This window comes from Mustela lutreola, chromosome 6, assembly GCF_030435805.1.
Source record: "Mustela lutreola isolate mMusLut2 chromosome 6, mMusLut2.pri, whole genome shotgun sequence".
NCBI lineage: Eukaryota > Metazoa > Chordata > Mammalia > Carnivora > Mustelidae > Mustela > Mustela lutreola.
In genome coordinates, this window is record NC_081295.1 from 7350123 (window position 1) to 7374345 (window position 24223).

The window sequence follows — 24223 nt, forward strand, 5'->3', positions numbered from 1 at the left end:
ACACAGTAGGTGGTAAGTTCTCAATGAGTAGAATCCAGTGAGAACCCGCATCTCAGAAGCCGTTCAACCTGCTGACACTGTGCAGAAATGATCTCTCTTTAGTTCTTTCCTCAGTTTTTGCCACTGCTTCAAGTGGAAAATGACTTACTTTGAATTCTCTTCAAAGCGTTGGGCAAAGCCACAGCCTGACACCCATCCAAGAGTGCTGTTGTGGGTTCCTGTGAACAATCTAGAATAGTCCATTGCTTCATGCCTACCCTCTGGCCCTGGAGCTAAATCATGGAGGGCCGCGCCCTAATGGAGGCCTTCATGCTCCCACTCCAATATACACTGTTCCATATGTTCCTCTGGGCCCTTCCCCTTACACACGACAGTATCTGTTGGCACACGCGCCTGACTCTGCATCATGTCTCTCTGTGCTCTCATGGTGCCAATGTATTGCAAAGAGGGTGAAGAATGTATAGTCACGAGGCCATAGCAGGGCAACCTGATTCCCAAGAAACCTTTGCAGAATCAAATCGTCCTAAAAGCTTCAGGGAGGAAAGGGGGCAAAATGCCTACCACCACCACCCAAATAAAGCAATAAAATAGGAAAAGGAACATTGCATGGATATAGAATTTCTGATCACACTGTTCCTGAGATGCTTCATGCATGAGGCAGGACCAAAATATTTTACCATTTAATTAATTAACTAATTCATTAATTAATTTTTAAGTATGCTCCCCAACTGTGAGATCAAGACCTGAGCAGAGATCTAGAGTTGAATCTTTAACCAGTTGTGCCACCCACGTGCCCCACTAGTAAAATATTTTAAATAGAAATAAATGCATATGGAAAGCATCATGTATTGGTAAAATCTGGATTGTTTTCCCCCCCAAAGAACTTTCTCAAACGTCAACATAATCCCCCTAAAAGACCTTTTGAATATTTTAAGAAAAAGAGTCTTCTCAGTTTTGACTCCTCAACTTGCTTCTACACTGTGTCCCCTATAGTACACCAGGCCACTGGGGACAGGGAGAGGTGAGTGGGGAGACTTTGAGGAGAGAAGAAACCTAGGATCAGTAGAAAACCAGGAAATGTGATTCACTCATCCCTGCTGCTCACAATAGGCTACCATCTTGTTCTCTGAGAAGAGAATTTGCTCTTGAGAATTCTGCACAGTGCCTTTTCATCCCAGGAAATTATGTTGGAGGCTTGGTGCTGACCTCTACACTTTGCTAGTTAATTTATAGAAAGAAATTTCATAGCCTAGAGAGAGGAGGTTGCTTGTTCTTATTTCGCAAGTAAAATAGAATCCACTGAACTACTCCTAAATATTTTTGAACCCTAAAATAGTTTCCGAGTGTGTAATAACCTGGTGATTGTGGCCTTAAGTCAGAGGAAAAGTACAGAACCAACAATTAAACTTCACACAGACTCTTCAAACCCAATTTTGCCCCTCTTGCTTTATTTCCTGAGGGTGAGAATGTAACGCACTGTGAATTTATTTGGGGCAAAGACCAACATTTTTACAACATAATTTATAATTATGGAAAACCTGTGAGCCCACTGGACTTGAAGACATTTTGATAGTAATAAAGCATGTAAACTTTCTAGTCATCTCTGCGTTGTCCGGTGGCATGAGGGGATGAGAAGGACAAGGCTCAGCTTATGTTTATCATCTTCAGGCCTATGGGGTCCCAACCACTGGTGGCGCAGTAACCTTGACCGTTGAACTTTTTAAGCCCGAGCTCTCTCATTAAAGTGGAAATATTAACATTGCTTGTGGAATGACAAGTTCTCAGCAAAGTTTGGCTATTCGTGTGATTTTTCTTTCTGTTTTTCCTTTTTTACCTAAAGCCGGGGAAGAAGGAGAGGAAGGAAACCAGACGGAGAGAGGCAAGCGGCTATCTAAGGGTGATGGAAGTGGCTACCAGAAGACGATGGAAAGAACCGGGGGAAAGCAAGCAGGCAGCCCGGGGCAGTGAGGGGCGGGCCTGCTTTCACCACTTCCCAGCATCTATTACAGATGGGGATTTTGTAAGATCCGCCGGCCGAGGTAATGTTTGATCCCTTCAGAGTGCACTGGCAATGGGCGTCTCAGAAAATAATTAACTCCCTGTGATTATCTTGTTTGTGGATGTGTTTTCTCTCAGGTAAGTCAATAACATCTCAGGACTGGGACGCTGAGTTTTCTGGGCACCACTGGCTAGTCCCAAAATGGAACTTAAGGAAGTGCTGCTTCTCCTTCTTTTATTTCTGAAATCAGGTAAGACAAAGGATTTTAAAAAATTTTTGATTAAAATGTTTTTCCTAGCGATGTCCTAAAAATAGATAACATGATGGCTTTCTGTGTAGCTAGTTTAAATTAGCTTTTGATTCACGAGCATCCCAAATCAAAATCTACATGTATGATTGAAAAATTCATTAAGGGGGTGCCTGGGTGGCTCAGTCAGTTAAGCATCTGCCTTTGGTTCAGAGTCCCACGTCAGGCTCCCTGCTCAGCGGGGAGCCTGCTTCTCCCTCTCCTTCTGCTCCTTCTTCCTGCTCAAGCCCTCTGTATCTTTCTCTCTCCCTCTCACTGTCTCTCAAATAAATAAATAAAATCTTACAAAAAACAATAAACATTAAGAAAAAAAGAAAGAAAAATTACTTAAGAACTGAGCTTAATTTCCTCATGCGTGATAAAGACCAGTGGGCAGGGGAAATGGTGAATGACCTTTTAAATCGACAAGAGTGACTGTTGTTGTAGTTGAAACAATAGCCTGTAGAGCTAGCAACCCAAAAATTTGGGGGCGCCCTTGCCTGGTGCTCAGTTCCGTTAACGGAGACCATTTTCATTAGCATGTCATATTCTCTTCACTTTCAGATGAAAGCAGTGAAATATTTCTTTGCATTCTCTGGCCAGTGTCTTGAGGGTCCTTGCCTGCTGAGGCTTGACGTGAGCCTTCGATGTGTCTAGGTTTATTCCTTATGCCTGGAGAAACCACACGCGTCGATTGCCAGATGATGTATGCATCTAGGAATTCCAGAAACCTTCACATAGTGCTTGGGAAAAGCTAGGCACGTTTTTATATGTGTGTGAGTGTGTGTCCTTAGATAATACTTGCTTATTCAGCTGATACAGTAGGTAGGTGAGTGTCTTCACCCCCATTTAACAGAGGAGGAAATCCATCCTTAGGATAATTAGGTTACCTCTCTTTTGACCAAACTCCCAAATCCAGGCAGTGAGGATAGCAGAATGTAAACCAGAAGTTTTCTGGAAGGAATCTGGTGCTCTTCTCCCTTTTCAGCTTTGTTTAAACTTCCTTTAAAAATATTCTAAACATGTCCTTAGAGTTTTGTGTGGTGTTTTGACAGCTTTATGGAGATGTAATTCACATACAGTTCACCCATTTCGAGCATACGTAGCCGTGGTCTGCAGAGTTGGGCCATCATCAGCACAACACGTTCTGGACGTTTTCATTACCCTGGAAAGAAACTCTGCACCCCTCCCCCACCCGCATCCCCGCCTAGCTCCTGGCAGTCACCAGGCGACTTTCTGTCTCTGATTTGTCTCTTTCGGACATTTCATCTGAATGGAATCATACATACTGGTAACCCTTCCCATAAGCAATGTATGGATACCTGAAATTCAGTTTATAAATTGCCAGATAAAATCTTGTAAGCTTTACTTTAGAGTTAAATATATTTGAAGTCAGCAGAGCCATTTCAAGAAATACCAAAGAAAACAGAGAGCGGAGGATTGCACAGAGATTTCTGCGGGAAGTGGTGGCCCACGGTGGGGGGCAGTCGGGTATGTGCACTCTGTGTGTTGTTAGCCTGTGGACAACGGGATCCGAAATGCTGTGAGCTCACCCAGTGGCTCACACCAGGATGGGAGACCAGACTCTTCTGTTACAGGATAAACATAGGTTTTTTTTTTTTTTTTTTTTTTTTTTTGCCAAAGGGGGAGACTTTTATAAGCTCTTTTTGACATGAAGGCATTTACTCTTTCTGTGGACAAGTTTCATCTTTCCAGGGCATAGACGGGACTGGTGGAAGGAAAAGAGGAAATCATTTTACAGCTGTTCCCCATAGTTCCATAAACCACTAAGACTTTTTTTTTTTTTTTTTTTTGCAAGTGCGTGATCGTGGGTGTAAATGTACACACCACGGTGATAAATAAACCCACGTTATTAATGTAATACATGTGTTTTGGTAGCTACATACATCTACATTGGGCCTTGAATATAAGAATACCTTTCTTTTTTAAAAGACTTTTATTTATTTATTTATTTGAGAAAGAGGGAGAGAAAAAAACCTTAGCGGGGTGGGGGAGGGGGAGGACCAGACTCCCTGCTGAGCAGGGAGCCCAATGTGGGGCTTGATCCCAGGACCCCAGGATCATGACCTGAGCCAAAGGCAGATAACCGACTGAATTACCCAGGTGCCCTAAAAATAATTTCTTACTAAAACGATATGTCTAATATTTCTTGGTCAATCAGTACACTGTAGGACACTCCCCTGTCACGGAGCCCTCAAGCTGAAGAAAATAAAATAATGCGGGAGAACTTTTCAAGCACCAGAGAAAAAGAATGTATTGTCTTTGGGGATATTTCTTTGGGATATCAGCTCCTAAGGCGGTCTCAGCAGCTGTTTGCTGGGAAATATAATAACATAATCAAAGGAAGCTTAATTACAGGGGGATATACATGGAAGTCTTGTTGCGTTGGTATCATTTCTACCTTAGCCTCCTCAACTTTCTAAGAACTCTTCGGAAAGTCTAATTTAAGTCTTTGTAGGATATATTTTCCAGAGTTACGGTTTGCTGTATTTTTTTAAAGATTGTACGTATGTTCGTGTGTCTGCATGTATGTATCTGACAGAGAGCACACGCAAGGGCAGGGTAAAGGGAGGGGGAGAAGCAGACGCCCCGCTGAGCAGGGAGCCCCACTCAGCTCAGTCCTGGAGGGCCCTGAGCCAAAGGCAGACATTTTAATCCGCTGAGCCGCCCAGATGCGCCGCCCCGCCCCCCACCCCACCGTGTTTGTTTTTGAAATCACATCCTGATCTATAGAATTTACCCAAATACACCTTTTCTTGGAAATGAGAGTTCAAATGGGGGGAAGTAGGGGATGAAGGCATGGACCTGGGTCTAAAACCTGTACTTCTCCATAATCTTTTGAAACCTTTTCCTAGTGCTTTCTGATACCTTAAATTTAAGTTACAGCAGCCAACTTCCTGTTAAAGAGCCACCTTCCGGTTTGGAGTATGTTTAGTTGGGGGAGGACAGAGAGCGGGGGGGCAGGGAGCGTGGCCTCCGGGAGAGGACTGGTCTCTGCACTGGCCCCGTGCCCCATGTGTTTCCAGGTGGGCAGGACAGGCCTTTCTGCGAATGAGGGGCTGACCCCTAATGATCCTTCCTACTGGATAATTTTCATCAGTACGTAAACATGCTCCCAAATGTCTCATCTTGAAAAAAAAAAAAAAAATCCTTGACTGCACATGCCGTCTGGGAAGAGCTCCTTTCCCAGCTAGGCTCTTGAAGCCTTGGCTTCTCATGTGGCTCCACTGGCTTCCCCTGGTCTCTCTCCAACCCGCTCAGCCACCACTTGGGTCCACACCACTCCCCTGGCAGTGGTCAAGGCTGCCATGTTGCCTAATCCCATTTAGGCAAACTTTAGGCAGCTTAGCTGTCTTCATTAACCTCTTCTGGCTTCTCACCCTGGGACAGTCACTAAAATTAGGGAGGCCACAGTCTCCAGGCCTGCAACTCACCAACATTTTTATATCTCGTGGTGGAATCATTCAGAGAATGTCATATCAGCTTAAGAAACAGTCACAACCAAAGCTTATACTGTTAGCAGTCAGGTCATGGCCTCCAAGTTGGGTTTATAGCCAGGGTTGGACAAATCAACACCAGCAGTGGCGAACACAGGGGCCGCTGGTGGGCTTCTAACTGTTCTGTCATGGTGTGGCAAGCCACAGCAAATAAATTTATTCTTATTTAAGGTTTCATGGCCATGAACGTAGTTACAGAAGTTGTTAAATAATCCTAATCGATTAATCCGTCAGTCCATTTGCCCTTTTATTACAGTGCCACCTCCGAGCAGAACTGTTGTCTTGACTCAACGGTTTTACTCATGATCGCCGTTCTGCTGTCTAGGAAAGGAGCAGATTTTATGTGGTGGATGTACAGCAGATAGAGGATTTCAAAGGCCTGCTGACCGAGCAGTGGTGTTGATGAATTTCAGCCCGTTACCGCACTCCATCCTCTGTTCGCAGGCCGCGGAGACCCCCTGGATGACTACGTGAGCACGCAGGGGGCGTCCGTGCTCAGCTTCACGAAGAAGCAGCTGTGGGCGGGAAGCGTACAGGAATGTGCGGGAAAGTGCGAGGAGGAGACCGAGTTCATTTGCAGGTATTCTCTCCGGGGCTGCTGGCGGGCAGAAATGTTCCCATTGGAGACACTGCTCTTTGGTAACGAGAAGTTTGCCTGGGGATTTATTAATGGAAACAGCATTTAATAGGCAAGAAAAGCATTTCACGGGATTGGAGTTGGGGATCCGTGTCTACTCCCTGGGTCGGAAGCCGTAGGAACAGTGGGTTGTTAGTTTTACCCTCATCCTCTTCAGAAAAAATGCCAAAGGCTGTTATCCGTACCCGTGACATCACCAACTGCCACTCTGAGCATTGGTTTTTGATATCATTGTTGGTAAATACTTAATGAGGATCCTTGTGACTGGGGGTCCCAGCCTAAGGAACAAAAAAGCAGAGACACAGTGACCCAACATACAGGATATATATGATCTCGGTCTGTATATGACAGATCGTTGTGTAGTTGCACAGTCCAGCGCTCGCCTCTTTGTATTTATGGTGTTGTCACGGACGTTGGATAAAATGTAAAAATTTTTAAAAACACATGCGGTGTGAGGTGTCCATAAGTGACATAGTCCTATGGGCTCTATCCAGATTCAGAGGAAAGAGTAATTCCTAAGGGTTGAGAGGGCTGGAGAAGGCCTGGGGAGGCGGAGGCACTGAGCAGGGCTTGGAAGGGTGAGTGCCATGTACTGACCAGGCAGGGGGTGTTCTGGGCCCAGAGAGCCACATGGCCCTGTGAACAGGACCCGGTGGACCACATCAGCTACAGAAGGGCTCATGGAGGAGATGGGGCTGGAAAGACCGTCGTGGATGGCTTTGAATGCCAGACTGCATGTTCACAGCAGGACCACGGGGATGGGTGAGGTGAAGGGAGAGGAGATGACCTGGAGAGGCTAAAGTCAAGACTTTATAGGAAAGGGAAATTCTAGGAGACCAGAAGTCAACATAGACCATCTTGGAAAAGTGTTCAAAGCAATCAGAATTGCTTCTTTCCAGCACAAAAGCAAATATTCTAGCACATAAGTGAAGAAAGAGCAAAGTGGCTGAAACAGAGAGAGAGAGTGTTTGGTGGAGAAGAAGGGGAAGGTGGAAGGAAACGAGGCACGACCTGTGCGGGCGTCCTTTTCCAGCACTTCCCGGCCTGGGCCAAATGTATCGGAAGTGACCATTCCAAACTCCCTGACCCATCAAGAGATACAGTTCTCTTTGGAGTCTCTTAATTATTAACAGAAGTTTACTTTCCTTAAACGGCAGAAAACATTTTGGGGGGGATTTCCTGATTTTCTTCTGCAGGTCATTCCAGTATCACAGCAAAGAGCAACAGTGTGTGATCATGGCTGAAAACAGCAAGTCGTCTGCAATCTTAAGGATGAGAGATGTGGTTTTATTCGAAAAGAAAAGTGGGTACAATGTTTTCTTTCTCCTCCCCACCCCGCGCCTCCCCACCCTTCCCCCTTCGGTTCCCCTTTCTCCTCTCCTTCCAGGTCCTCTTCTGTCCGTGTAGCTTATCAGACCAGAGAAGGGAGGCGCACTGGCCTGCGGTGGAATTCAGACTCAGGATGAGATTGGGTCGCTAATCCCATCTGTCACGTTGAGGATACGGCTTCACCTTTCAGATCTCATTCTTCTTGGTTTGAAAAGGAAGGGATTGGACTGACAAAGTCACCTCTACTTCTAGGGCCCCGAAAATACGATAGTATTTTATTTTATTTTTGAGGATAGGGGAATTTAAGCGTTCCCAGGATCTTGCTTTTGGGCTGCAGGGACCATGGCCCCTGGGCCCTAGGTTCTGGGCCGAAGCCTGCGGAAATAGAAAAACTGAGGTGTCTTAAGTCCTCCAGTAACATTTGGATATAGACAAAATCCTTACTTTCATTTTTTAACATTTCCAGTATTAAAATCCATCTTCTTAGGTTGAATTAACTGTGTGCCTGCCGCCCTCCTGCTATCACGGTTGATCCCCAATTCTTGAGATTCAAGCACAGAGCAACTCGAAAGTGTATCTGGCGAAGTTCCTGATTTTTACAAAGAGCAAAGAATGAGTTCTATAGGGTTACCTACTGGATTGAAAAAGGGGGGGGGGGGGTGCTGGTGTGATTTTCCCTGCAAAATGCTAACATTTGAATAAATCATTTGTAAATTGTTAACCAGAAAGAACAGGGAGGTGACCACCGGGCTTAGTTTGGACAGTCGGACAGGCGCTGGTTTTCAAGGTGAAGGAAGGATCAAAGGGTTATGTAAACTCGGGTGGGTACATACAAACAGAAGAGAGGTAAAAAGTCAAAAGTCAGCCACTCTGTGGCGCTTGCTTCTTTATCGTGGCCCATCGACCCGCTGCTGGTTTTTCTAGGGTCGCTCCATGCCAGCTCCGTCTGCGTCTGCCCCTGGCCCGCGTGGCCATTGCTGTCTTCACTGGGGTCTCAGTGGTCACCGTCCCTGGCCGGGCCATGTTAGCCAATGGGCCGTAACTGCCCTGTTTTCAACTCCTTGTGCCCTTAGAATAAAATCCAGATACTTAACCGAACGCTACAGGAGCCTGCGTTGTTTAAGCCCACCCCATCTGCTGGGTTCTCGAGGCTTCTCTACGCTGGGGTTGCGTGCGTTCCTCCCACGTTTCGGGCACACACACCCTCCGCCAAGCCCCCTCTTCTGTTATCATTTCCCACGTCTCAACTCAAGCACCACCTTCTCTGAAAAGCCTCCCCTCACCCCTGGGCCCCCAAAGTACTTTGAATTTACGCTTCTTATCAGTGTAATGCTTCTAGTGGAATGATCGGTCTCAGGGAAGACACATTTGCAGTCTTTATACATAGTCTAGGGTTAAAAGCATTTGTTTGCTATTGGTATGGTAGAAGGCGGCTCCCCAGGTAATTGATCAATGAATTAAAACACTTGACTAAGGTGGGAAATCATGAAAGATGACATACATACACCTTAAATATTTTATGTTCTCATAGGAAATGCAATTACACTGGCCCCTTTTATGTAAAGGCTGCTTTCTTTGAATACGGGGCCACTGACAGCTGGTATCTGGGCATTCCTTGCATCAGCGATGATCTGTCTTTGCATCAGCAATGCTCTGTGTGTGTTGTCTAGAATTGGTTCCCTTCTTTTTGAAGCAGAGCAAGGTCTAGAAACATCTATTAATCTGACTGTAAAAATATCTTTGTATTTTTAGGATTGCCCACCCAAAATTCTATAGCCAGCTATATAACTGGATTACCTTCAATGGACTTGACAGCCTTTTAAAACACTATTCAAGTCTTCAAGTCCTTAAGAGCATTCACCTTGGTTTTGTTTTTTAAAGCAATTTTTTTCACATTCATTTCTCAGTTTAGATCATCTTTAATCTACTGTAGCTGTATAAGAAGTTTTGACAATGAAAATAGTTGACTCTTGTAAACATAAACCCCGCCTGGTGGGGACAGAAGTTGGGGGGCACACTGAAAAGTGCGACCTGCCAGCCCCGGGTGTCCACCTTACCACATGTGGGACACGGGTGAGCATCAGACCGTGTGTTTTAAAAATAGGTTGGAGCCCCTTGGCTAACCAGTGAGTTGGCTAAGTGGAGGCTATTTGAGCGTGTCGACTGTCCACATTTAAATTGTGTAACTCTGTTTGGCAGTTTTTCATATTTAAAATACCGGAAGCCTCAAAAAATAGACATGGCTTGGATCTCTTTCTGCCTCTGAAAAGTCTGCTGACAAGCCCCTGTCCCCACTGCCCTTCACCCCATCCTCATACTGTTTGTTTTCTCTGGTAGGTACGTCCCTGTGAGGTTACCTCGTTTCATACCGGGTGACCTGCCAGCCCCTCTGAGTCCACTAAAATATAAGCTCCTGGAGGGTCGGGCCTCCGTTCTAGTCTCCGTGTGTCTCCAGCACCCAGCACAGTACCTGGTACGCAGAAGGGCTGTAGTTTTGAATAAATAAATAATAGCCTCAGTAGCTCAGTGAACCACAGCCCTTCCTCAGATGGGAGAGGCCTAGGGCTGTCTTTTAGGAGACTGGGAAATGGTGTCTCCTATGCGAGTCCTTTCAACATAACTGAACAGTGCAAAGCTGCTTCATGGTGCTTCTTGGGGAGGGCTTGCCCACCATGTGGGTCCCCTCTTCAGTCTATCTTTCAGAGTGCAAGACTGGAAATGGGAAGGCCTACAGGGGGACAATGTCCAAAACGAAGAATGGCGTTACCTGTCAAAAATGGAGTGACAATTCTCCGCACAAACCAAAGTAAGACTTTGATCTCCGTGTTCACCTCTGTTGTTAAGAATGATCCATTTCCTCTCAATTAGACCTTTGCAAAGGAGCAGATAGAATATGAAGGAGCAAACCAGATGAAAACCAGATGATCTCGCAACGTGCCTATTATTTTCTGCTTTCCTGCAGGATAGCATTCCATTCTCAGTGACAGTGCTTATCAAGTAGGAAGTTAGTTTAGTGTCCACTGACCCCTCCCCCATCAAATTGCCTTGATTATCTCTATGAGACGGGCAGATGAAGTGTTCCCAACACACAGAGCTCATAGAGGAAAAATGATGAAACCAAATGGCACTCCAAATCGTGGAGTGTCATGTGCTCTAGAGACAGTCGAGGCCGTCTCGACCCTGGCAGAGGAGGACATTGAGGTCCTGAGAAGTGCACTTGACAAACGCAGGTGCATCGAAGCACAGAAACGAAATCTGCCATCTGGATTCTAAGGCTCAGTCTTTTGATCGAATTTTATCTCTGCACAGCAACTCATTTCTAGAACTGGAAGTGAGTTACCTCTACCGACCCCACACATACGGAATCAGTCAGGTGGATTCAACTTGAGATGCTACTTTCTAGGTATTTGCACTGAGGCAAGATAAATTCTGTTTGACATTGGGCTCCAATTTTCTCATTCTTAAAATAGGGATAATAAGGCCTTCTCAGTAGGGGTTTTGCTAAGGCTAAATGAGACGGTGTGTAGAAAGTTTCCAGTATTGCCCAGTGCAGAGTCACAGACCCAACGGCATTAACTACGACCATTTTTACACGGAGAGGGCAACTGACAAAAGCGGGTGTTTGGAAGGAATCAAGAAGTTGGCAGGCTTTTGAGGCCTTTGTATTTCTGGTGACTGTGCATAAAAACCCTTTAGCTCTACTTTTAAGACTCTACTGTCCGTATCGTAATCATGGTAATATTAGCTACCAGACGAATAGCTACCTGCCAGCAGAGAACCAGAAATCAGACAACAGAGAGCATATTTGTATATTTCATGCATCATGTGCTGTGTTCTTAGAATAAAGTAGGCTAGAGAAAAGACGATATTCCTGAGAAAATCACAGGAAAGAGAAAAAAAACATTACAACGGTGTACCGTATTTATTGCAAAAAATCCACCCGTACTGGAGCCACACAGCTCCTACCCGTGCTGTTCAGGGGTCCACTGGATAGTGAGGGATTCTTTGCCGCCCTCCACAGCTTTACGCCCCAGAAGTACCCCAGGGAGGGACTGGAGGAGAACTACTGCAGGAACCCCGACAACGACGAGAAGGGGCCCTGGTGCTACACCACAGACCCAGACCAGAGGTTCGACTACTGCAACATTCCAGAGTGTGAAGGTCAGACGCGCCTCTAGAAACTGCTTGCACATCTGCTCTTTATCTGTAATTTGCTGTAAAGTGATTCCCATACAGGGATATCGTTAAAAACCAACTAGTGGACACGTTTGACAAAATCGTGTGAGGTCTGTACCTCTTAGAAAAGACCGAAAATTTGCTCAGACCCCCTTCCTTTTTGAACTTAATTATTTCATTAAAATGTTACATTGATATGTACAAATAATCAACTAGATACAAATTCTAGATACAATTTCTTAAGCTTAAAGTTCTTACATGGCATAAGCCAGAAACAGACTTGTAATTCTGTAGTTAAGATGAAACCACCAAATCAGGGCACCTGGACGGTGCAAGTCAATTGAGCATCTGGCAAACTCTTGGTTTTGGCCCAGGGTCCCGAGATCGAGTCCTGCGTCAGGCTCTGCACTCAGTAGGAACCACTCGGAGTATTTCTCCCTTTGCTCCCCTAACCCTCCCCTCTCTTTTCTCTTTGTCTCAAGTAAGCTTTTTTTTTTTTTTTTTTAATGAAACCACAGAGTCAATAAAATGCAAATAAATGTATGAATCTAATATGGTAGACTTGCTTTTATCGAAGCTAAGCAATGAACCAGTTTTTATTTTTTTATTTTTCAAGGTTTTGTTTATTTATTTGACACAGAGAGAGAGAGAGAGAGAATGAAAGCATGAGCAGGGCGGAGGATAAGGGCAGAGGGAGAAGCAGACTCCCGCTGAGCAGGGAGCCCCATGCAGGGCTCCATCCCAGACCCCGAGATCATGACCTGAGCCAAAAGCAGATGCTTACCTGACTCAGCCACTCAGGCACCCTATGAGCCAGTTTTTAAACCAGCAACCCATTGTCTTCATGAACCAATTTAATAGTGTACCTCGAGAGTAAATGCTAAAAACGTTAAACACCTCCTATTGAAAACATTTTCTTCATTTCATATTTTCTGCTACGTTTATTGGCGGAAAGGGGGAAGGATGAGGGAGGAATTTGTGCGACGGCGTGGATAGTGTTTGCACCAGGCGACGGCTCAGGTCTCCCGTCTTTGTTTCAACCTCAGATGCCTTATTGGTGTGCGGTGTTGTGAGGTCATCCAGCCCTCAATCCACACAGGAAGACAGGCTTGTATCAATCTGCCTCGGTGTCCTTTATTAGTACCTAAAAAAGTTCAAATCATTTATTCCTCTGCTGCACCACGTTATTCCGATAATTCCAAAACCAAAGTTGCAGTTTTAAAATAATGTAAGAAAGCAAAAAAAAAAAAAAAAAAAACCAACCAGGCATGCTTCTCGGTAGAGGAGTGGCCCGTTATCCGCAGGGGACACGTTCTGAGACCGTTGTGGATGCCTGAAACTGCAGAGTACAGAACCCTGTTGATACCACGGTCTCCTCTCCCTCTAAGTGCGTACAGCCAAGCTGAATTCACCAGTTAGGCATAGAAAGAGATGAGCAATAATAACTGAGGACAAAGAATGATGATGACAGTGTGCCATCATGGAGCTTATGTGAATGGGGTTTCCCCACCGCCACGTCTTACGGGACTGTATTCTCCCTTCCTTTGTGGTGATGAGAGATGATAACATGCCCACGTGCTGAGAGGAAGTGAGGGCAGTGTGGTAGGCATAGTGATGTTACGGCAGTTGGATCATCTTCCGGACGGCAGTTCACTGCGTGTAACAGATACACAGAAGACAACACCCCGGAGAAGAGGGGCACTCTTTAGGAGAGTCTTGGTCCCCAGGGAGGTTGTGGGTACAAACCAAATCTCAAGCCCAGAAATCCTGGGAGGCCGTCATCCTCATGATCAGAATGATTTAATAGATGCCTTTAAAGGTTGCTAGTGAAACAAAGATCAAAGTCTCAGACTTCTGAGACTTAGGCACCTTCTCCCCATCCCCCTCCCACTCACCAAGGGCCAGCGCACCCCAGTTTGAGGATAGCATTATGGAATTTCTGGATGAAGTCATGACTAGAACAGAAGGTACTGACCAAAGCATGCTGGTTTTGCCATTGGAATAGGGAACAATAATTGGGATTGTGTTAGAAGAGCCTTTACGGCCAATTTCGTTCCCAAGCGATTCCTGGAAAAAACAAATGAAGTCGCAGGTGGTATTTGAGACATTGCTAGGCTTACTCTTCTGCGATTCATTCATTTTCTTCCTCCTTTCATCTTCCGTGCAGAGGAGTGCATGCATTGCAGTGGGGAAAATTATGAGGGCAAGATTTCCAAGACCATGTCTGGACTCGAGTGCCAAGCCTGGAACTCCCAAACCCCCCATGCTCATGGATATATTCCTTCCAAGTAAGTCTCGCTGGGAAGAAAATGAGATGTTTACCACTCCGCGGCTCTATGCGACATTTAATGTTAGTGGGATATTTTCGCATTCCTCGGGAATCGAACGCGTCTGAAATTTTGAATTTCAAAATTTGTGTCTTCCCACGTGACTGCAAGTGAGGTATACATTCTTGTTCCTCAAAACGTGGTTCATGGGGAGTGATGCCGTCTGTGAGTTTGTTAGAAATGCAGTGAGTCTGAATTTGCATTATAAACAGATTCCTGGCTGATTCATAGGCACATTAAATTTTGAGAAATAAGGATACATCTCACTTTTGTACTCTCTACTGTTCCTTCTTTTCCTTATTCCTTTTCCTTTACACTGATGAGTTTCAAGTCTTCCTAATGTGTGATCTGTGGATGGGCTTTAGGGATTTTGTGACTCCCCCTAATGTTTTATGTATAAATGGACATATCCATGCATTCTTCTGGGGTAGGGATTCCCAAGTTCCAGCAGAGCTTTAAAGGGGACCATGAATTTATAGTAGGAGGTAGAATCCACGATCTAGAAAGTAATGATGGTTCCTACAGTAGAGGACCTTAATTTTACTGGAAAATGTCTGCTCTGCAGTCTTCGTTCTGTGACCATAGAGTGGGGCTTACAAAACAAATAAGAAGTGGGACCAAGCCACAGATTTCACCAGCTCCTCTGAATTTCTGTACCTCCCATTCCATAGAGCTAGCTTAAAACACAGCTTTGCCATTTTCCTTCAATGAAGAAGTAGGGTAAAGTCCTTAAGGCCTACACTGGGTAAATTAACTTTCCAGAGACTAGAAGAGCTTTGCTCAAGCCACTGCCAGTTGTGCTCTCCATCCCAAATGAACATCTATGGCGTCCGAGAGGGCCACAGGCCTTCTGTGCCAGTCTTAGTTACTGGGTCCCTGCTGAGGTCTCTCTCTCCCAGGAGCATAATTATGCCTCCCAGTTTAGAAGTCATGAGCACTGGGTATTATGTAAGACTAAATGAATCACTGAACTCTGCTTCTGAAACTAATAATACACTGTATGTTAATTAATTGAATTTAAGTGAAATTAAATAAAATGAAATTAATTGAATTTAAATGAAAAAGAAATTATAAGCTGGAAGGCTGGCAGGGCTAAAACCTGGCAGACAAGAAGGATCATCCCTTTACGTTATGAAGATGTCAACTTCTTGACCATACTGGGTATTAGATGACTATCCCTGGTCAGTGAATACTTTGTGTTGTAAAAATGCTGTCATTTCCAACTAAATCACTGGAGTTCGCTTCCACTAATTTTCCAGATGGCCAAAATGATAAAGTTCTGTGATTTTTGCATATGTTAACTCTTAAAGGGCCCTTAGAATATCGAGCTAATCTTTCCAATTAGACTGTTGTCTCTCTGAGATAGCTGGCATCCAGTCATTTCCTTGGACGCCTGATTGTACCTTGCACACAGCAGGTGCTCAATATTTGCTCACTTGAAGTGATTCCTAGTCTTTAATGTAAATGTTCAGTGCTATTAAAATCCTTCTTGCCCATTCAGATTTCCGAACAAGAACTTGAAGATGAATTACTGCCGCAACCCGGATGGGGAGCCTCGCCCGTGGTGTTTCACCACGGATCCCAGCAAACGCTGGGAGTTCTGTGACATCCCGCGCTGCGGTAAGTATGGTTTGTACCCAGTGCTCCGGCATCCTCACCTGTTCTCTCCTTGGAATAAACACAAACGTACAAGCAAACAACAACAAAAAAACCAAAAAACAAACAAATGCAGACTTTTGAGTCAGTGCTTGAGTGCTGTGCTTGAAAACTGCCCTCCATGTCCTGGGGGAGGTGATAGCTTTTCTAAAGCAGTTACTCTAGGTAACTGACCAGAGCTCCTACTGGTCATGTATTTGTTGTTGTTTTTCCTGCCTCTTCTGAGTACGGTTGAATGTAGGTTTGCGGGAAGTAGCTCTGAGAGCCTGCTTTTCTCTAGTGCTAGAGGGCAGCAGATACGGGCTTTCAGGTACACAGACTTCATATCAGAGTTCCTTGTAACTGATGCTTTATTTAGAAATAAAGAAACTTCTCCCAATGTGCATTTTTCAGTGAGTTGTGAGAAAGTAGCAGGAGAATAGCGTTAAGGGACAGTTGGAAGGAATGACTTGGAAGGAACAACTTTGTATTTTCCTTCTGTGAGAATTTGTAGCGAAGGACTCAACATTTAGACAAGGACAGAGATGAAAAGTTAAAAAGATGCAGGAGACCCTGATGGTGGCTTCCTGTTCTTTGATCTGACAATTATCCTTAGGGACTCTGAAGGTTATCGGGTACTCTCCTTTATGATTCATTGCAAAGGAAGTTGTATCATGGGTATATGTGACCCTGACCATGTATGATGAACTAAGCAGGGAAAATACAGAAAGAAGCATCTGCTCCCAGGGTCTTGTCCTGGGAGGAGTTCCTCATAAGATGATCTCATAAACAAAGATTCTACCAGGTTAATTTCTTTTGGAGATAGTAGACAGTTTTCAAGTCCCAAATTCTAAGGGAGGAGGAGCAGAAGATGTTCCCCTGCATCCATTCCTCTACAACATCTGTCTGTGCATTCTTCACTGTAAAAATATTCATTGTAATGTATTACCCCCCAAGCAACACCGCCACCCTCCTCTGGCCCAACATATCAGTGTCTGAAGGGCAGAGGAGAGAGCTACCGGGGGACAGTGTCCGTCACTGTATCTGGACATACATGTCAGCGCTGGAGTGAACAGACTCCTCACAAGCACAACAGGACCCCGGAAAACTTCCCTTGCAAGTAAGTCCACCTCTGGTCCTGGTCCCTGCCTGCTGAATGGTTTGTGAAATCCCACTGATGTGGCCTTGGTTTTGTTCATGGAAGAGCCCACGTCCAAGTATTCTGGAATGAAAACTGGCCAGGTCATCGGCGGGGTGTGTGTGTGTGTGTGTGTGTGTGTGTGTGTGTGAAATTTTGCACTGATTTTCCTCTAACACTCATTCTCAAAGATTTTCCTCGAACACTCCCCGGACCAGCCGCATTGGCATCAGCAGAATTTGTTAGAAATGCAAATTCTTGGGCCCTGTCCAGATCTACTAAAATCAGAAACTCGGGAGTGGGTCCCAGCAATATGTTCTGAGAAGCTCTCCACTAAATGCACAGTGCGGTTTGAGAACACTTCAGTTCCAAGCTCTGATGTGTCCTTAAGGCAGGCATGGTGTGGAGAATACCCATTGTGCTTTCAGCATGGAGCGGGGCACATAGCACACAGCAAAAGATTGATTTTGCTTTTAAATCTTCTACCCACAGTCAAGGCATATATTCCCATCATTTACCAGCAGACAGCGTCAGTGCTGTGATTCCGTGGACCCTGTGGGATCCTGCTCCTCTTTGGTTTCCACCTGTCATTAGGTTTTTGTAAATCTGCAGAATCGGCGGGACACATCCCCAGTCTTACCATGAATAAGCATGCTTGCACCATTATTCTTTGAGCCTGTTTGGAAAGACAAACTCACAACCACTTCTTTTTCAGAGATTTGGTTGAAAACTACTGTCGCAACCCTGATGGAGAATCAGCCCCATGGTGTTACACAACCGACAGCGAGGTGAGGTGGGAGCACTGTAGGATTCCGTCCTGTGAGTCCCCTCCATTAACCTCGGAGCCCTCAGACGCTGCAGGTAAGAGAGGGGAGCGAGAGCCGACCGAGCGCCCCAGGGTGCTCTCAGTTTCGGCATCCTGTGGGATCACAATGAACTGTAGCTTTGCTTAGAGTTCAGTTCTGTTCTGGTCAGAGGACTTGCTTCTGTGGTTTCAATTCTGTTCCACTGCTGAGGCTTGTTTTAAGGTACAGAATGTGGTCATCTTGGTGAATGCGCCCTGTGCTCTTGGAAAGAGCGTCTCCCTGCTGGTGTTGGGTGAAGTGTTCTGTAAAGGCCAGTTAGGACAGGTGGGGTAGTATGGTTTGGCTCTTCTCAATCCTTATTCTTTTTATTTTTTTAAATCTCTTCTACTGATTACAGAGATAAACAGTGACATCTCCAACTTTGGCTGTCCATTCGTCCATATCTTTTCGGTCTTCGATTTATCTATTCTGGAACTCTCTTAGGCATATGGACATTTAGGATTGTTAATAGCTTCTTAAAGAAATGACCCCCTTTATCATTATGTAATGTATTTGGAAATACTGCCTGCTGTGGTCTACTTTTCCTGAAGAATATAGCCCTTGCAATTCCATGTTTACTAGTGTTTGTATGAGATCTTTTTATCCTCAGCCATTTTTTTAACTTTTTTTTTTTTTTTAAGATTTTATTTATTTCTTTGATAGAGCAAGAGACACAAGCAGGTAGAGCGGCAGAGGGAGAGGGAGAAGCAGGCTCCCCATTGAGCAGGGAGCCCCATGGAGGGCTCAATCCCAGGACTCTGGGATCATGACCTGAGCCGAAGGCAGTCACTTAACCAACTGAGCCAACCCAGGCGCCCCTTTCCTCAGCCTTTTAATTGAGATGTTTAGCATTTGCATTTAATGTAATTGTTAATATGATTCGATTTAAAACTTGTTTTGACTTGTCCTATTTGAACATTTTTCCTTTTTAAATCTTCTTCTGCCTTTGTGTGTTCATTCAGTATTTTCTGATTCTTTTATTAGCACTCTTTGCTTATTAGTTAAACCATTTTTGATGTTCTTAGGTTTTTTTTTCTAATATTTAGAATATACATTCTTAGCTTAGCATATTCTACCTTCAAGTGATGCTATGAATGTAATAACCTTAGACGTATTTCTGTTCCTTCTTCCAAAGTGTTTTACTACTGTTCTCAAAGAGCTTATTTCTACTATGTTATAAATCTCACAGTATATTGGTACTATTTTTGCCTGAATAGTCACATTTCAAAGTGATTGTAAATTAAAAATATCTATTTATCTATGTATACCATTTTTTATGCTTTTCATTTCCTTTTGGAGATTCAAATTTCTGTCTGGTGTCATATTCCTTCTATAAAAAACCTTAACCTTTAACATTTTTTTGTAGTACAGATATGCTGCTAATATCAAATTTGTATGTTTGAAAAAAGTCTTCATTTTGCCTTCAGTTAAAAAAAGTAATTTTGTTGGGTATAGAATTCTGGGTTTAAAATTTTTTCCTTTTACCACTTTAAAAATGTTATTCCATTATATTCTGTTCTAAATAGCTTCTGACCAGAAATCTTATCTTTGTTCCCATGTATTTCATTTTTCTTTCTTCTCTGGCTGCCTTTAAGGCTTTCTATCATCTTTGGTTTTTAGCAGTTCGATTGTGATGTCCTCATGTGTTGTTTGTTTTAGTTTATTTTATTATTATTATTTTTTAAGATTTTATTTATTATTTATTTGACAGAAAGAGATAATAAGTAGGCAGAGAGGCAGGCAGAGAGAGAGAGGGAAGCAGGCTCCCTGCTGAGCAGAGAGCCCCATGCAGGGCTCGATCCCAGAACCCTGGGATCATGACCTGAGCCGAAGGCAGAGGCTTTAACCCACTGAGCCACCCAGGCGCTCCTGTTTTAGTCTATTTTTAAAGATTTTATTTATTTTTTTGACAGAGATCACAAGCAGGCAGAGAGGCAGGCAGAGAGAGTGGAGGAAGCAGGCTCCCTGCTGAGCAGAGAGCCCCATGCAGGGCTTGATCCCAGGACCCTGAGATGGTGACCTGAGCTGAAGACAGAGGCTTAACCCACTGAGCCACCCAGGCACCCCTTTTGGTTTATTTTTTATGTTTATCTTGCTTGAGGTTCTCTTAACTTCTTAAATTTGTGGATTGTTGATTTTCGTTACTTCTATAAAATTCTCAGCCATTAGTATACAACTATTTTCCCTTGCTTGCTTGCTCTCTTTTTTTTTTTGGTTTTCCTTTTTTTAGACCACAGTTACCCTTTCATATTATCTCTTACTCTTGTATGTTTGTCATAGTCCGCCTCCCCCCACTTTTTTTTCTCTCTTTGCATTTCAGTTTAGGTAATTTCTATTAACCTATTTTCAAATTCACTGATTATCTTTTCAGTTGTGTCTAGTCTGCTGATCAGCCCATCAGAGGAATTCTTCATCTGTAATACCATGGTTTTTATTTCTACCACTTGCTTGTTTTCCTTTTTTTTTTTAATAGTTTCCATCTCTACTGAAATTCTTCACCTATCCATCTATATCGCTCCCCTCTGGTGTAAAATGCTTCAGGATTTTATCATAGCTACCTCATGGTCTCTAATAGTCTGCTGTAGTCATCTCTGAATATGACTCTGTTGATTTCTCTTTCTTTTTTTGGTATGTCTTCTGATTTTTCATCAAATACTGGACGTGATGTGTGGCAGAATAGCAGAGATTACAGTTAATATTACTTCCACTTTGAAATGGAAACCCTCCTTTTATGAGCATGTTGTGTGGGTTAAGTCAATCTAGTCAGTGAATGAACTGCATTTAAAAAAAATTTTATTTTTAATTTATTTTCAGCATAACAGTATTCATTGTTTTTGTACCACACCCAGTGCTCCATGCAATCCGTGCCCTCTCTTACACCCACCACCTGGTTCCCCCAACCTCCCACCCCCGCAGCACTTAAAACCCCTCAGATTGTTTTTCAGAGTCCATAGTCTCTCATGGTTCACCTCCCCTTCCAATTTCCCCCAAATCCCTTCTCCTACCCCGCCATGTCCACCATGCTATTTGTTATGCTCCACAAATAAATGAAACCATATGATAATTGACTCTCTCTGCTTGATTTACTTCAACTGCATTTTTTTTAAATGTAGGCATCTCATTTCTCATTTCCCCTTCACACTCCTTCACATTCCTTAGCGTACTGTTTGGAGGTGCTCAAGAGTTTTCTTAGGATTCCTAAGTTAGTCTCAATTTTCAGCAGTCACTGAATGCTTGCACCACAAAGCAGTCTTGCTCTAAACCAGACTTTCATGACAGACTGCTTTTTCTTATTTCTCATTGTTAATCTTTTGATGGCAGTAAGCAGTCTCTACTTTCCTGATTTCCCTGCTGTCTTAGATGGGCTTGATGCACCTGGGCTTTGAAGGCAGTGTTTTCTTAATGTTCTTCCCACTTCTTTCCATGGAACTAAATTCTAACTTGTATCTGTGGTGGTTCTTAAGGAGAAGAGTAGCAGACTTCTGCTCTGTGTCAGTGAAGGATCTTGGCTAAATAATTCCTGGGCCCTCCTCTAGAGGAATAGATTTTTGCCTCTATCCCTCTCTCAGAAGCAAAGGATATTTTGTCTGCACTCTTGAATGTAGACCTGTTTCCTGACTCATCCTCCTAACAGCTTAAGGCTTTGGCTTTGTATATAAGAAAAGGCTTGGGGCACCTGTGTGGCTCAGTCCTTGGGCGTCTGCCTTTGTCTCAGGTCATGATCCCAGGATCGTGGGATCAAGTCCCACATCGAGCTTTCTGCTTGGTGGGAAGCCTGCTTCTCCCTCCCCTACTTCCTTTGGTTGTGTTTCCTTTCTCTCTGTCTCTCCTTCTGTCAAATAAATAAAAATCTTTAAAAAAGAAAAGAAAAGAAAAGAAAAGGCTTTCCAGGACGCCTGGGTGGCTCAGTTGGTTGGACAACTACCTTTAGCTCAGGTCATGATCCGGGAGTACCAGGATGGAGTCCCGCATCAGGCTCCCAGCTCCACAGGGAGTCTGCTTCTCCCTCTGACCTTCTCCTTGCTCATGCTCTCTCTCACTGCCTCTCTCCCAATAAATAAATAAAAATCTTAAAAAAAAAAATAAAGAAAAAGAAAAGGCTTTCCCTTTTGTGAGAAAACACAAAAAGATCTCGTTTCTGCCTCCCACTGGAACCAATTGCTACATGCAGCATGCACCACTGAATGTACTTCTGAGCTCCTACCCAGTTGTTCTCAGGAATACCCAGTAGACATCCATATGCAGGAACTTGCACATCAGTGCAATTTCCAATTATGAGCACTCTGATCCATGTGTTCTTCCCTGAGTTTTAAATGAAATATTTACAAGAAAAATTAGGTGACTAAAGTTCTGTAGTGTGATTGAGCTATTTCTTTCTTTGCAAGTCCATTTGCTTACCAATATGGAAAAGAAAGCAGAGTTAATTTCCAGAGACTACTGTTCTGTTGGTGTCATCAGTTGCTTTACCTATCTCTGTTCTAGTCATTACTTAGTTGATTACTTTCTGTTTCTGCTTCAGTACCACCTGAACAAACTCCTGTGGTCCAGGAGTGCTACCACGGTAATGGACAGAGTTACCGAGGCACATCATCCACTACTGTCACAGGAAAGAAATGTCAGTCTTGGTCGTCTATGACACCGCACCGACATGAGAAGACCCCACAACACTTCCCAGATGCGTATGTCTTTGCTTTTAACTTGAGAGGAACAATAGCCAACCTAAATTTCTGTGAGGAGGTCCACGCTTTAAACTAACTTCTTAGAACCAAATTTCTCTTGACTCCAGAATGTGAGGCAAAATGTCTTAGGCACTTCGCTTTTGAGAAAAAGCTCTGAAAAAAGAGAAGTTAGAGACTGGCTATCTTTTCTGGTACTTTTGTGAGAGAAAGAGGAGATGTATAGAGGTGTTGAGTACATGCTAGCGGAAAGCTCAGGAGAACAAATGACCAAAAACTTGATGACCAGAAACAGTACCATTCCCCAGCCCTGGTAAAGATCAGTACAATCTTTGAACTGTGGGATTTTATCATTCCAAACTGTAACCTCTGAAGAGAAATATGTGTTTGTCATTGGATCACAGATATATATATATATATATATATATATATATATATATATATATATATGCTTGAAAAAATGTATATCATCTAGTACATTTCACTTAAGTTGTATTGACACATGGGTCTTGAACATGAGTTGTTGTCAGTGGTAAGAGTTGCCAGGACATGAAGCGCAAAAGCAGGAGGGCAGATGAGTGTCAGGAAGTACACAGATGCTGATAGGCAAACTGGACAGGTAGATGGACAAAGACCAGCATTTCTGCCATAAACATTTATAAAATGTAGAGGATAAGCTGTCCATATGATGGACAACAGGTATCACAGGACTGAGAACTTTTAGAAGGAGAAATAAATTACTAGTAGCAAATTAGTAATTGAGCTTACTGAGGCAGCTGGGATTTTATAGGGTGGGTAATAATAATAAATAATAAGAAGAACACATCTGTGCAGAGAAAAAGATCAAAAAATATGCACAGCTCTTCTTAAATCTGTGGCTGAATATAAAGGTACACACACACACACACACATAGGGAGAGATTCCACAAGGTTCACAGGACAAAGAACAGTTACTGAGGAAAGAACAACTGAGAGTGGTGAAATAAACAGGAATTACAGAACCTACACAGCATTGGGAGACTCTGTATTCAGAGATTTGAGATTCTGACAGAAAGTAGAGACCTCATGGGATACCATAAGCATTCAGTAGAGACTTTTAAAGAGTCACACTTCAGGAGTAGAATTAGTGTATTCCTAAAATAAAGGCTACTCTAAAAACACCTTCTACTACTCTAGAAACAGCTTCTAGCAAAGCTTAGAAGCAATCCTAAAAGGATCAGAATAATCTGTAAGTAAATTAACTGTTTGTCACACATAAACTCAACTCTCTTTAGAGGAAAACAACAAAATCCAGTCACTCAGTCATGTGGCATCTACAAATTTTAAAATTACCAGACATATAAAGATCATTAAATGTTTCCAGAGTCAGGAGAAAAATCACTCAAAACAAGCAGACCCAGAAATGATAGACATGATGGAATTAGCAGCCAGAAATTTAAAAAGATATAATAATTATATTCAAGGATTTAAAGGAAAATATGAATATAAAAGAGAAAATTAGATGTTCTAAAGAGAAAAGAAAGCTATAAAATGGCCAAATGGAAAAGATAGGATTTTTAAAAGTATATATTAAATGAAAAATTCACTGGATGGTCTTCCCATCAGGTTAGACATGACAGAAGAAAAGGTTAACTTGAAAATAATACAGTATAAGCTG

At 43.4% G+C, this 24223-nt stretch overlaps 1 protein-coding gene across 1 annotated transcript in view; it reads left to right on the forward strand.

The window, feature by feature from the left end:
• Positions 1-2139: 2139 nt before the first annotated feature.
• Positions 2140-24223, forward strand: part of PLG (plasminogen) — a 37855-nt gene continuing 15771 nt past the window's right edge. Inside the window, exons 1-10 of the mRNA XM_059176607.1 lie at positions 2140-2249; positions 6248-6383; positions 7637-7743; positions 10461-10575; positions 11791-11930; positions 14113-14233; positions 15774-15892; positions 16865-17027; positions 17761-17906; positions 22410-22569. Of these exons, the coding sequence (XP_059032590.1) occupies positions 2201-2249; positions 6248-6383; positions 7637-7743; positions 10461-10575; positions 11791-11930; positions 14113-14233; positions 15774-15892; positions 16865-17027; positions 17761-17906; positions 22410-22569 (1256 nt within the window). The 5' untranslated portion in view covers positions 2140-2200. The remainder of the gene's footprint in view (positions 2250-6247; positions 6384-7636; positions 7744-10460; positions 10576-11790; positions 11931-14112; positions 14234-15773; positions 15893-16864; positions 17028-17760; positions 17907-22409; positions 22570-24223) is intronic.